Genomic DNA, 13,640 nt, shown 5'->3' with positions numbered 1-13,640 from the left:
AGATAAAATGCTGTGACCAACGGCAACTTAAGGATGTTTATTTTGGCTTATAGCTCCAGAGGGTTAGAGTCCACAATGGCAGGGGAGGCTTGGCAGGAGGCTTGGTGGAAGGTGGCCAGGGCAGGAAGCTGAGATCGCTCAGCTCACACACAAGTGGAACAAGGCTATAAACTCTGAAAGCCCACCCCCACTGACCTCCAGGCAGGCTGCATCTTCTGAAAGTTTCATGACCTCCCCCAGCAGCACCATCAAGCAGGGAGCAAGTGCTCAAATGCATGAGCCTATGGGGGTATTTCTCACTCAAACCGCCACATGAGGTTTGTGTCTCCCAACTCCTTGCCCTTCAGTTACTGCACATGCTTTTACTTTTAGCAACTAGCTGTTGTCATTTCCACTAGAAAATGCGTGCTAGCTGGTAAAACCTTTTCATTTCAAAACTGATGGACTGGTGTTAACTCATGTGCCAGTGTTCTTCTGCGCACTCACAGTTCTCTTGTTCTGTAGGTGGCATGACATTGCTAACATGTCCCACAACAAGTCATTTTTTGCATTAGAGCTGGCAAATAAAGAGGAGACCATCCAGTTTCAAACTGTGAGTAAGCACAAAGACTCTTCATGGGATGCTTTTCCCAGAAGTTAGCAAGTTAGCATTTCTAAGTTCCCTGTTGTGTATTGGGGAGGGGAGTGTGGCACTAACTCAGAACTTCATAATTCTACAGGATATAAAATTTTATGTTTCACATTTTACAAAATGGCACTTGGCAAAAAGTGGTTACTTATTAAATATTGTGGAGTAAGTGAGTCTTTGTATTCGTATTCTTTGATCCAAGTGACTTTTGAATTAAGTGTAAAGAGACGGAGTAGAGGAGAAAGCGAGCCTGGCCGCCATTGCTGGGGAGCGGCTGTTAGTGCTGCTTAACAATCACTTGCTCTCCCAGTCTTAACAGAGGCCAACTTAAGACACCGAAGCAGATGTTTAGTTTGAAAAGTCTTAGTGTTATTTCTCAGGAATAAAAGTTGATATTAGATAAAAACATGACATTTTATTTTTTTTCAGATTTTTTAATTTATTTAATGTTCATTGGGGTTTTGCCTGCATGTATGTGTATATGAGGGTGTCAGATCCCCTGAAACTAGAATTAGACAGTTGTGGGCGGCCATGTGGGTGCTGAGAATTGAACCTGTGTCTGCGGGAAGAGCAGCCAGTGCTCTTAACTGCTGAGTCATGTCTCCAGCCCCAAAAGATAATGTTTTCAAACCAAGTGTGTTTTATGATTCCAAGTCATTTAGAAACTGTTCAAACAGCTTATTTTGTTTTTATAATTAAATTCTTACAGCATTCATAAGTTAGATGCGGGGTTGGGAAATAAAAGAGTCACTGTGGGTGGGAAATGGTGTAGACATGATGTGCAATTCTGCATTAGAAGTGTTTTCTTCTAATGTGCTTCTCTCCCTCTCTGCATGTTGCATTTGCCAGGAAGACATGGAAACAGCGAAGTACGTGTGGAGACTGTGTGTTGCCCGGCACAGATTTTACAGACTAAACCAGTGTGACCTGTGAGTATCTCCTGCTGTGGGAATAGTAGAAAAGCATTTGGAAATGAATGGCATTTATTTGTTTATTTTGTACGTGTGTTAGGGGGCAACATGTAGAAGTCAGAGAACAACTTGGGGTATCACTCCTCTTCGTTGTGTGGGTCCTAGGGCTTGAACTTAGCTCCTTGAGCTTGACTGCAAGCTCCTTCCACCTGCTGAGCCGTCTTGTTGGCCCTGATTTCTAAGTTTTAATCTCAGCCTTCTTTGTATTATCCAGAATGGCAAATTTTATCAAATGATATTTTTTTCTGACAACAGTCCTTTTGCTTTTATTGAAATTACATTCTGTTTTCACATTGGGACATCTTCTAATAGCTATAATATGCCTCTAAGGTTTCTCTCAACTAGTTTTTTCTTTTTTGACAGGGTTTTGCTATGTAGCCCAGGCTGGCTTTGAACTTGGGATTTTCCTGCCTTAGCCCCCTAGATCATGAGCATGGTCCACTCTGCCCAGCTTCTGTAGAATTAGAACCATTACAATCCTTGAAGGTTTAAAAAAAAAGAAGGGAATTTTTTTTTCTTCCTTTTCTTTTTTTTTTTTTTTGCTTTGTGGCACTGGGCATTGAACCCAGGGCCTGCTCCATGCTAGGCGAGCACTCTACACTGAGCCATAATCCCCAGTCTGAGAGTAGGATTCTTTTTGTTGTTGTTTTGTTTCGATGGGATCTTACTGTGGAGTCTTGGTGGACCTGGAACTTGCTATTAGACAAGGCTGGCCTCAAACTCACCAAGATCCATCTGCTTGTCTCTGCCTCCTGAGTGCCGAGAAAAAGAGCCACCGTGCCAGGCTTGGGAGTAGTATTCTTTACAATTTTTAATCAATGTCTTGGCCAGCATTTTGAGGGAAGGTTTATCTTTTAATATATATGAGTTGTACAAAGTAAGGAGTTCTTCCTGATGTTTCATGCATGTCCCTTTCAGCATGTAAGGCCCTTGTTGGTAGTTTACCCCTCTCTACTCTCATCCAGCTCCACTCTCCTTTTCCATTCCACATCCTCGATGCTTTCTTATCCCTTTGGTTTATCTGTGTGAAACAGAGTTTTGCTTTGTGGTTCTGGCTGGCTTTGTACTCACTGTGTAGCCCAGGTGGTCCTCAGACTCGCAGCAATCCTCCTGCTTCAGCTTCTCAAGTGCTGGGATTGTTGGCCTGAGCCACCACATACAGCTTCTCCTTTTACATTCTCACCTCGCCCACCCCGCCCTGCCCAGCCCCCACCCCACCCTGCCTTTAATCTTATGTATGAGAGAAAACATGTGATACTTGCCTTTGTGTGTCTGGTTTATTTTGATTGGCACAATGGTGTCATTTCCATCCATTTTCATGTAAACAATTTGATTCTTTGTGGTATGGCCTCCTTTTTGCTGTCCTCTTGCTCTGGAATTTGTGTATGAAAGTGTTAGAGCCAGAGGATCCAGGAGTCCTGGATTTGGGAAACGCCCTTGGCTGGCCTGGCTGCCTGAAGATGAGTATTTGTGACATTATTTCTGCATATAATAATTATAGCCACATAATCAACAGAACCTGTTAGAACATAGCATTTTCATTTTGAAGCTTTTCATAAATTTAAGACCATTTGTAATAAGCCATCATTACCTCAGTTCACTTCTTAAAAATAGTAGCTATAGCATCTTGAATAAACCATTAGATGCAATGCCCTCTAGTAAACCCTATATTGGATTGTGGCTAATGCCTTTTAAAAGAGCATATTTTGGCAGTTCATCATTTTAATGATTTTAAAATTTAGAGAGAAAGCAATGAATATGTGTGGTATAGTCTTAGAAATCTAATTTTTGGGATATAGCCAAATGTGAGTAAGGCCGCATAGATAATATTAACTGTGTACATTATTCCTGTATGAAGAATATTTGATTCTCTTTAGAACTACTATGTATGAAGGACTTTTCCAAATTTTACTTTTAATTTCTGCATATCCAGGAACTATTAGTATAATTATTTAAGAGTGATTATGTACAAAACAAATATATTACATTGTACATTGTTTCCTGGGTAAGCAAATGAAGCTTATACCATTAACTTTTCATGTTTTGATGGGTAGGAAAGCTGAAAATAACACCAATTTTTATAGCTATTTCTTGAAGGCTCTCAGCACACATCTAGTGGCATCTAATGTTACAGTGACTCTGAGGTATAGGTAGGCCTTGTTCTCGTGGTCCGGCTGGGTAAGTGAGAGTGTGATGGATGGGCAGTTAACAGAGGTGCAGCTAAGCGGTCTGGCTGGCCCTTGCTTTGGAGATGGAGTCTGCTTCCATAGAAAGGATTCACTTTCCCTACAGTGTCCACATCCTTCCTTAATGCCCTTTTCTGTATATAGTACAGTGCTGTTGGGATGGCTGTGATTCATCGAATCTTGGCCCAGGTGGTGTTACAGTGACAGGATCCAGTAGTTCGCTTCCCACCCAGACAAGGCACTGGAGGTAACAGGATCATCTTTTAATGTTAGCTCAGAGTCTCCCTTGGTTTTTATGTATAAACATGAATAATGAGACCTTCTTCTGACATTCCCTTCAGGACTGTATTAGGAACTAAATGAGATAATAATGTCAGTCAGGCCAAAAGGCCTTTTCTAATATCTCAAGCCCCAGAGTTGGACTGGCTTTAATCAACCTCCCTAAGTTATATGAGGAAAAAATGAGCAGGGTAGCACAAAACTTTCTGGTTCAGGGGCTTTTCTATCCCTTCTGTGTGGGCTGTACCCTCCAGGCTGCAAAGCCAAGTGAGATGGGGGCCCAAGAGCCTAGAGTCAGCAGCATGCCGGCGGCGAAGTGCAGAGAGATGAGGTAGCCCTGTAGTTCCAGGCTGTAGGGGAACAGAGCAGCCAGTGTTCACCCCAGAAGACTGTTGCTCAAGGGACTAGAAGAAAATGCAGCACCCTCCTTCAGTTCTGGTTTACTGGGCCCACAGAAGCCTGAAGAAGACTCACTGGAGTCCATCAGACCCTGGAAAGGGAGTGGAAAGAAGCTGTAGGAGATAAGAGGGTCTGTCCCAGGTGCTCACAGTGGGATGGGTCTCCTGCCCTCCCTAGTAAGGCTTGGGGACAGGGAGCTCTCCTGAAGTTGGAGTGAGGCATCTTCTTTTGCTGTGCAGGTGCTTGGGTAGATGACTGTGACCTCCAGTGAGGCCAGCCCCTAACCATCAATTCTGCCTGTTGCCTGGGATTATCTCTGCTCGCCCACAGTGGCAAGTTGGGGCAGGGATCCAGAGCCAGATCAGTGACCTTATAGTGGCCTGGATACACACCTCTGGCCTACCCTAAAACTGGAGTGGTTTTGTTTTTCATCACCTTATTAAGGAAAGCACAGGAGGAAAGTCATTGAGACAAACAGCCTGACGTATTTCTTCCATCTAACACATGATCAGAGCCTGCCCTTTGCTAGCTGTGAATAAACTAATGGCTGACTGAAAAGACGCTCACAGAGCAAATGAGACAACTCCAACAGTCTTAAATCAATAGATTAATTTAGTATGTGTGGGAGTGCATTTGGAAGTTGATTCTCTCCTGACACCCTGTAGGATCCAGGACTTGAACTCAGGTTGTTAGGTTTGCACACATGTGCTTTTACCCACTGAGACATCTTGCCTGAGAAATGTTCCCTGAACATTGCCTTCTGTCCCCACTCACTGTGGCATTCATGTGTTCAGCACACAGTTGAGGGCTGCTTGTGTGCAGGCATGTGCTGGGTACTGGCCGTCCAATGGTTTGTCCTCTTCCTGCATGGAGCTTATCTTATGAGTTAGCTGGGGTTAGGGACATAGTCAGAAGATGATTGTCAGAGACTCCACTCAGGCATCCGACAGACCTGCCTGTTCAAATGCTGGCTCTGTCACTTGTTTGCCACGTGACCAGGCGTGATCTGCTTAATCTAAGTATCACTTTCCTCATTTGTAAAACTGATGACTGGACCTCCCTGGTGGTGTTGTTCAGATTCCACAAGATAACCACGTGCAGTCTGCACAGTTTCGCCAGGCAATGTCCTGTATTTCACTGGAGCCGACAGCTTTTCGTTATCTCCTCCAGTGTACACTTTCTAGCTGTTGATCTCGGGAGCTGTAGCCGCCTCAGTTCTCAGTGTTACTGACCAGCACAGAAACCGTCCCAGGTGACTGGGAAGCAGAGCGGACTGTCGTTGTCTTCTGTGTGGGAAGCTGATGATGGCTGGCCTCTCACTGCCCAGCACGTAGAAGGAAGGACCATGAGGGGAAAAAAGGCAGACTGTTAGAGTGGCCCAGAGGCAAGGCTGGCTAGGTCAGACCGTTTGGCGGGTGGATGTGGTGCTCCTTTATTCCATGTTCAGCAGAACTGGCTTCTGCTTTTGCCTTCCCACTGGATGCTGCCAGCCAGATGCCAGTGGGTAAGAATGGCTGCCTCTGCTCCTGAGCCCTGTGTCCTTGGAGTCTGTACTTCACACGCTGAAAATGTGTTCTTGCCCAGGCTGGCCAGCTGTGGAGATGTTGTTAGGCGTTTGTTGATAAGTGTGTTTTATCAGCAGCTCCTTACCCCCACTTTGGAATCTATGCTGCTTTTTTGGGGGGCATGGGAGCTGTTTCGAGACAGGGTTTCTCTGTAGCCCTGGCTGTCTGGGAAATGGCTCTGTCGACAAGGCTGGCCTCCAATTAAAAAATCCACCTGCCTCTGCCTCCCAGGTGCTGGGACTAAAGGTGTGTGCTGGCTTTGATGCTTTTAGAAGCTCAGTTCCTCTAGATGGTAAGCCATCGATAGACTGAACTCAGTTCTTTAAACCTAGGCCGGACCATGGTGAGTACTTAGAGGCAAAGTAAGTTTCAAAGTATCAAAAATCAGTGTCTTACGTATACTTAAGGGGCACTCTAGAAAAAAAACCAACATGTACCCTTGACATGATATTGGAAAGATAGACATGTCTTTTGGAAAGTAAACATAGCTGTACAATAAAGCCCTAAAGTTTACTGCCAAGAAAAGAAAGGAGGTGTGCATTATTCTCCAGCAACCTGTGTGCTTCCCGGGCATAGGAAAGGAAGTTGTTTAAGGGAATTGCCTAGTAAGTGCATAGTAATCACCTGATGTGACGATCCTAATGTCCAATAGTTTTCTTTATTTTAAAGGTCCTGTAAAAATAAGCCAATATTCAGAGTGTAGTCCAGATGCCGTTTGCAGAGTGCTAAGAATAATACTAGTTTAGAAGAAAGAGGCTTCTTTAGGGCTCATTTGCTGAGTTGATACATTTATTTTGTTTACTTTGTGATGACAGTTTCAGTAATGGTTCTTAGAGCACTGCCCAGTGTCACAGAATGTGTTAATAATCAGTTGTGCATCATTAGAGCACTACCCAGTGTCACAGAATGTGTTAATAATCAGTTGTGCATCACACAAGCTCTTAGTAAATTAGAGTCCTTGACAGAATGATGGGCATTATCAATATTAGCAAGAATCTAATGCACATGTTCATGCCATACCCACTCACATTTAAGTAAAACAGATGTGAAGAAAGAGAACTAAGAGTATGTTCGTGTGTGTGTGTGTGTGTGTGTGTGTGTGTGTGTGTGTTTAAACAGAGAAGTGTGTGCTTGTTTTGTTCTGGGGACGCTGTGCAGTCCTACATTGGGAAGTGGCAACTCTCTTTTCTGTAATTAATGGCATGTTTGACCTTTTGCCCTTTGCCTTAGACGAGTTCTCATTTTACCCGTCTGTATCTCTTTTTGTTATTGTTGGTTTGTGACAGTGTCCCTCTCTGTCTGTATCCTAGCTAGCCTGTAATTCAGATACCATCCAGGCTGGCCTCAAACTCACAGCAGTGCTCACACCCCAGCACGCCTCAGCCGCTTGCACGCTGGAGTTACAGTGTGAGCCAGCACACTGGCTCCCTTCCTAACTCAGGTTTCTTGTTGTAGACGAGGAAGCATGTGCTGGGCTCACCATTGTCTTCTCCCACAGGCAAACGCAGACTGCCTCGCTGAACTCAGTCAGGAGGGGCTCATCTTCCAGGATGTCTCTGGTAAGAGAAGGAACATGATCACCTCTTTTAGTGATGCCACTTTCTTTAATTAAAATATGCTTTGGGCACTATGTTGAGTTTGAACCACAAATGTGTGTTGATGTTTGATAATTTTTATCCAAAAAAATGGTGATTTCCATAAGTTCCACTTAATATTTATTACACTTGTTCAAGTATTAGGTAGAACCAAATATTATGAATTTTAACTGGTTGACCAGAAACCCTAAGGAAGTACTTAATTTATTCGATGACTTTGTCTACAGTGTTTGTAGTACATCAAAGCCTTTCATGAGTTTAGACAAGGAGGCTTGTCTCTATCCCTTCTTGTTGATAACTTTTTGGATGCAGACTGTTTTGTGCTGTTTAGTATCCTTGGTGTCAGTGCTTAGGGCTTGACTCTGCCACGTGGGCAGCGTTGAAAATGACAGATATGCTAAGACCTCCTCCATTTCCGTGGGTATTTTCCATTTATAATACATGTGACTCCCGTAGAAGGCCTTTTTAGTGAGGAGAAAGAGTCCAGCAAAGAATGACTTTACCTTTCTTACATGGGCAATGTGTTTTAACTCTGTGTCCAACTTTCCATTTCTTAGCCTAAACCCCAGCCCTATGCGATGCCTCCCCCACCCCAGCTGCATTATAATGGACATTATACAGAGCCATTTGCTTCTTCCCAAGGTAAAGTACCCTGAGTCTGCAAAGGCGTGCACACTTATAACTATGAATCACTCGGTGAAGACCTAGAGATCTTGAAGTCTGGATGGTTTCTTTTTGTAGTTGTACCCCAAATTGTCCTGATTATAGCCATCCTGGGATCCCAGAAGAAGCCATTGCATTCCGGTTCTTCTTGAATGTGTGTTGGGGCCATCTGGCCCCAAATATAGTCAGTGGGCAGCTCCCCAAGCTGGTTCCTGAGTCCTGGAACCCTCCCCTATTAGTCTTATTTAGGCCAGACTTCCCTTAAGTTTGTGATTTTCCAGCCTTTGTCTCCCAAGTGATGGATTACAGGCATGTACCACCACATCAGGCAACCAAAAATGCTTTGTTTGTCTGTCTGTTTGTCACAAAAGATATCCAGACATGTTTTGTTTTATTCCTGCCTGAAACATCTCACTGAATGCTTTAGATTCTCGTTTCGGCCACTCCAGCTGTGTGTACACAGCAGCGCCTCCAAGCTCAATCACCCATCTGTGTAGCGTTTGTCTGTAAACTCTAACTGCCGAAGGCCAGAGAGGTGGATGCAGATGAGCAGTTCTGGAGAGAGAGCCTCGGAATCTAATTGTGAAAATAAGGCATTTGCTCATGATTTGATCACAGTCATTTTGCTAAGAGAACGTGCATTAGCATTCTGTTCATGTTGAGGGCACCGAGAAGAGTTTTCTGGATCTGGTGGGATGGCTAGAGATCATCATTAGTTCCAGACAGCCCTATGACTGGGTCTGCTGGCTGGTGAGTGCTGTGGCACAGGAGGAGAGGGCTTGAGGTCTGAAGGGACAGAAAGAAGGTGTGGTGTTGACCTCACTTCTAGTTGTGGCCGCCTGTGCAGAGTTGATGTCCCCACGGTGGGGAAGGCGATGGCGGGACAGCTAGGCGTGGAGTTCAGTGTCCTCTGGGACTGCCCCATTCCCGGTGTCGTCCCCCCCCCCCCCCCCCCCCCCCCCCGTCTTTGCATGTGCCCGTCTGTACTCACACCACGGCCTCTCCAACCGTGGGGACAAGGCTTCTGCCTTCTGTCCCTGTGCTGCTCGTTCTCCGACCTCAGTCTGTGACGGTCCTGCCACTCTGTCCTCTCCTCTCTTCTGCAAACAATGCTTTGGATGATTTTATCTTCCCGTTTTCACTACACTCTGTCTGAGAGTGATGTCTCCATGCTCCAACCCATCAGTTCCCTCTTACTCCCTCTCAGCGGTTTCCTGTTAGTATTAGGTGCTGTCACAAAGACCCGTCTGGCGTTTTTCTTTCCTGAGGGGCCTTCCACAGCAGCTCCTTCACATAGAGTTCCCCTAAGGGTGACCCAGGTTCTCCTTTCCCACCCTGCCATCATTCCACCACACCCCCTTTCCCACTGTCAGACAGGTGGGAACCCGGCATGGAGGTTCTCTAGTCAATAGTGGGCTCTCTCAGGAACTGGTGTCAACTATCAGGGCTTGCTGGAAACGGAATATTAAATCTGAACTCATTGCTTTACCCTGTAAGTCTGTTTGTTTTTTGCAGTCCTTTATAGTGATGAAGTCACTTTCCTGGTTATGTGGATTCCAAGATGCATGTAATTTTACCCAGTCAGTAGAAAACCCGTAACCTGTGACATCGTACACTGTCTTTTCCATAGCCCCTTCTCCCTGTTCCCTTTCTCCTGCTCCACCCTAGGTCCTTATCTTCTTGTACTTTTCACTACCAGTTGCATCCCGTGAGCTATAGCTTTGGTCCTTACACACATATACACATACACACACACACACACACACACACACACACACACACACTCACCTGACAGAAAGCTTCCAGCTAATCTCCCTGTGTGCATGATCATCCCTTGCCTGTGTCCGTTCTCCTCCACATCCCCCTGGCCGGCCCTTCTCATCTCACTCCCTACGGTTAGTTTGCTGCTCTCCAGTGCTCTCTACCTTGTGCGATTTGAGCAGACTCTGGCTTTGCCCCTCTGCTCCGCCACCCACACACCCTTATCCCAACCACCCTCCAGTGCACATGCCACTGCTCAGCCAGGAGGGCCTGGTGCTGCTGGGCTAACAACGTTTAAAATCCTCAGTGGCCTAACTTCTTGATCATAGTCCCCGTCCATTATGTCCTGGGAGGTGGGCTCTGTTCCATGTCCGCTTGTATCGGGATCTCAGGCAGGAGGAGCCTTTTCGGTCTGTAATGGTGTAGGTCAAGACACTGGGGGAATGGGAGGAGGGAGTCCTCAGAAACTGGCTCTCAACTTTCTGCTCACTTTCTCCTTACTGTTACTAATCACATGTATGTGCTTGGCACCAAGGGATGAGGAGGTATAGTCCTGTGTGCTCTTGGAGAGCCTGGAGGCAGGGACACTAGGTTGGTAGATGTCACACTGTCTAGACAACCTGGGTGAGGGATCTGTGACAAAAAAGGAATCTTGAGAGGTAGTAATGACCAAGTGTTCTGCAGATGGAGAAGCACAGGATGAGGCAGCAGAGTGCAGGAGTAGAGAGGCTATGAGAATGGCCTTCTCAGAGCCGTGTGCACGCCAGAATAAAATGTGCCCGGCGGGTAATCAGACATTATTACACTGTCATGGAGCTGTTGAATTACCCAAACAGTACTTTCTGCAGGCCTTGACTCTTGAAGTTATTCTTAAGCATTGGGAATGGTGCTCATAAGGCAGTGAGGAAAGATGGCCTCTTCTAGCCCAGGCAGGCACACCCGTGCTGTAGAATGAGTAGGCGGAGCCTGCAGCCCTGCATCCATGTCTTGCTCAACTGGAGGCTTGGTGGGGCAACTGCAGCTATTTTTGGCTTCTGGGCCTTGGTGGAGTTGCAACTACTGACGCTCCCTGTTGGACTGGAAAGCTCTGTACCTGCTGCACTGGTGCCCTTTATCGTAGATTTCTTCCTTTTTTTTTTTTTTTTTTTTTTTTTTCATTAAAGGAGAATCTATGCAAACAACCTAAATTGCAGTTAAGGAAATGTTCACGGATAGTTGGTACCTGCCCTTGCTCAGCATCTCAGGGCTGTTTCCCTACCCACCATGGCTCACTGCTCAACACTGTCTCTTTGAGTTCCACAGAGCTACCTGTTCTTGTCTGTAGTGAAGCATGTGTTCTTAACTTTCAGAAGGAAGATTACTTTCCGATACTATCATACTCTCAGTGTTGGATTTGGCCAGATCCTAAGTACCTCGCTTTAAGCGGCAGACCTACCCCATCCTATAGGCAAGGGAGCTGAAGCTTCCAGGGCAGCTTAGTGTGGCTGAAGATGTGTCATTTCAGCAAGAAAATTCACAAGCTGTTTCAGAGCCTATCTCGGTATTTGGCTGGAGTAATGAGTCCAACTTAATACATTTTCAAAATCTTTTCAAACCTTTTCCTTCCTCAGATAACATCTTTGTGCCCAACAAGAATGGATTCTATTGTCACTCCCAGACAAGTCTGGACAGAACCCAAATTGACCTCAATGGTCGCATCCGAAACGGCAGCGTCTACAGTGCACACAGTACGAACTCCTTAAATACCCCTCAGCCCTACTTGCAGCCCTCCCCCATGTCTTCCAACCCAAGTATCACTGGCAGTGACGTCATGAGACCCGACTACATCCCATCCCATCGGCACAGTGCGCTGATCCCCCCGTCTTACCGCCCAACCCCCGACTATGAGACCGTCATGAAGCAGCTCAACAGAGGCATGGTGCATGCAGACAGGCACAGCCGCTCGCTGAGGAACCTCAACATTGGCAGTTCCTACGCATACAGCAGGCCTGACGCCCTGGTCTACAGCCAGCCTGAGATTCGGGAGCATGCACACCTTACCTCTCCCCAGTCGGCCCACTACCCGTTTAACTTGAACTACAGTTTTCACCGTCAGTCTCCGTACCCCTACCCCGCTGAGAGGCGACCTGTGGTGGGTGCTGTCAGTGTGCCTGAGCTGACAAACGTGCAGCTCCAGGCCCAGGACTACCCAGCTCCAAACATTATGAGAACCCAGGTATACCGGCCACCCCCACCGTACCCATACCCGAGGCCTGCCAACAGCACCCCGGACCTGTCCCGTCACCTGTACATCAGCAGCAGCAATCCGGATCTCATCACCAGGCGTGTCCACCACTCGGTGCAGACCTTCCAGGAGGACAGCTTGCCGGTGGCCCACTCTCTGCAGGAGGTCAGCGAGCCCCTCACCCGCAGCTCGGCATGCCCACCTACAGAAGAGGAACAGTATTGAGATTGCGGGGCTCACACATGGCTTTGAAGGCCTGAGGCTCAAGGAGAGGACCATGTCAGCCTCGGCGGCAGACGTGGCTCCACGGACTCTCTCGGCAGGCTCCAGTCCAGTGTCTTCTCCGACAGAACAAAGCAAGAGGAGAGTGAAGAGGCAGGACAGTGGCAGATACAGCCACAAGAAGTCCCTCTCTGATGCCACCATGCTGATACACAGCAGCGAGGAGGAAGAGGACCTGGAAGAGGACCGCGGCAGAGCGCACACTGTGGCAGCTGTGTCCGAGCCCCGCCTGACCGCCACTTACTCTCAGGAGCAGCAGCCGAACTACCCCTGTGCTTCGGTGGCTGCAGTCGCCAGCCCTCTGCATATTCTTGAGCCCAAGTCCCATTTTACGGAGCCTGAGAAGAGGGTGAAAGACATCAGCCCTGTCCACCTGGTTGTGGAGACCCATCGGCCCCGAAGAGATGGGCTGCTGACCCCCCTCCATGTCCGAGTCTGACCTCACAACTTCAGGGAGGTACCGCGCTAGGAGGGACTCTCTCAAGAAAAGGCCGGTGTCAGATCTCCTGTCTGGGAAGAAGAGCATCGTGGAAGGACTTCCACCACTAGGGGTAAGCTGGCCCGGGAGCAGAGGTGCCTCACACATGGAGGACAGGCCCCTTCATCTCTGGTTTCAACCTTTGATTATCCTGTCTCCTTCCCTCGGGACCGATGGTTCTCAGGTTTTTACTTTTCCTCCTGTCAATCCCTGCCTCAGCTCTGACTTTTACCTTATTTGGGGGCATGTGTGAGTTTATGTGGAAAGGATGTGGACTGATGAGGGTGGTGATGGTCTTGCTAGAGCTAAGTTGGGTGCAGAGAAAAGGCCTATGGGAGGGCATGGGAGGAGTCCACAAACCATCTTACTAACGTGTTGAGGAAGAGGAGGAGAATTCATTACTCCAGCCATGATTGCACCCATTAAAATACTGTGGGGTGACAAGGGACCCCAGAACAGCGTTTGTTCTTTTTGTTCCAGTGATGTCTTGGGAGAGGCATCTGAGGCTGTGTCCCTACGTCCTTATGTAGTTGTCAAGGTGACTATCTTGGCCATGGCCTCTGTGGGATAGAGAGTGACTCTGGACCCAGGAAAGTCAGTCTCTTGACG

General features: G+C 47.1%; 1 protein-coding gene across 1 annotated transcript in view; it reads left to right on the top strand.

The window, feature by feature from the left end:
• Nucleotides 1-13,640, top strand: part of Ptpn21 (protein tyrosine phosphatase non-receptor type 21) — a 56,681-nt gene that overhangs the window by 33,901 nt on the left and 9,140 nt on the right. Inside the window, 9 exon segments of the mRNA XM_059279765.1 lie at nucleotides 505-592; nucleotides 1,478-1,557; nucleotides 7,527-7,587; nucleotides 8,181-8,265; nucleotides 11,658-12,454; nucleotides 12,456-12,594; nucleotides 12,597-12,646; nucleotides 12,648-12,971; nucleotides 12,973-13,104. Of these exon segments, the coding sequence (XP_059135748.1) occupies nucleotides 505-592; nucleotides 1,478-1,557; nucleotides 7,527-7,587; nucleotides 8,181-8,265; nucleotides 11,658-12,454; nucleotides 12,456-12,594; nucleotides 12,597-12,646; nucleotides 12,648-12,971; nucleotides 12,973-13,104 (1,756 nt within the window).

Source organism: Peromyscus eremicus, chromosome 14 (assembly GCF_949786415.1).
Source record: "Peromyscus eremicus chromosome 14, PerEre_H2_v1, whole genome shotgun sequence".
In the NCBI taxonomy this organism is placed as follows: Eukaryota; Metazoa; Chordata; class Mammalia; order Rodentia; family Cricetidae; genus Peromyscus; species Peromyscus eremicus.
Note: the sequence above shows the minus strand (reverse complement) of the source record. Positions and strands in the feature narration are given on the sequence as shown.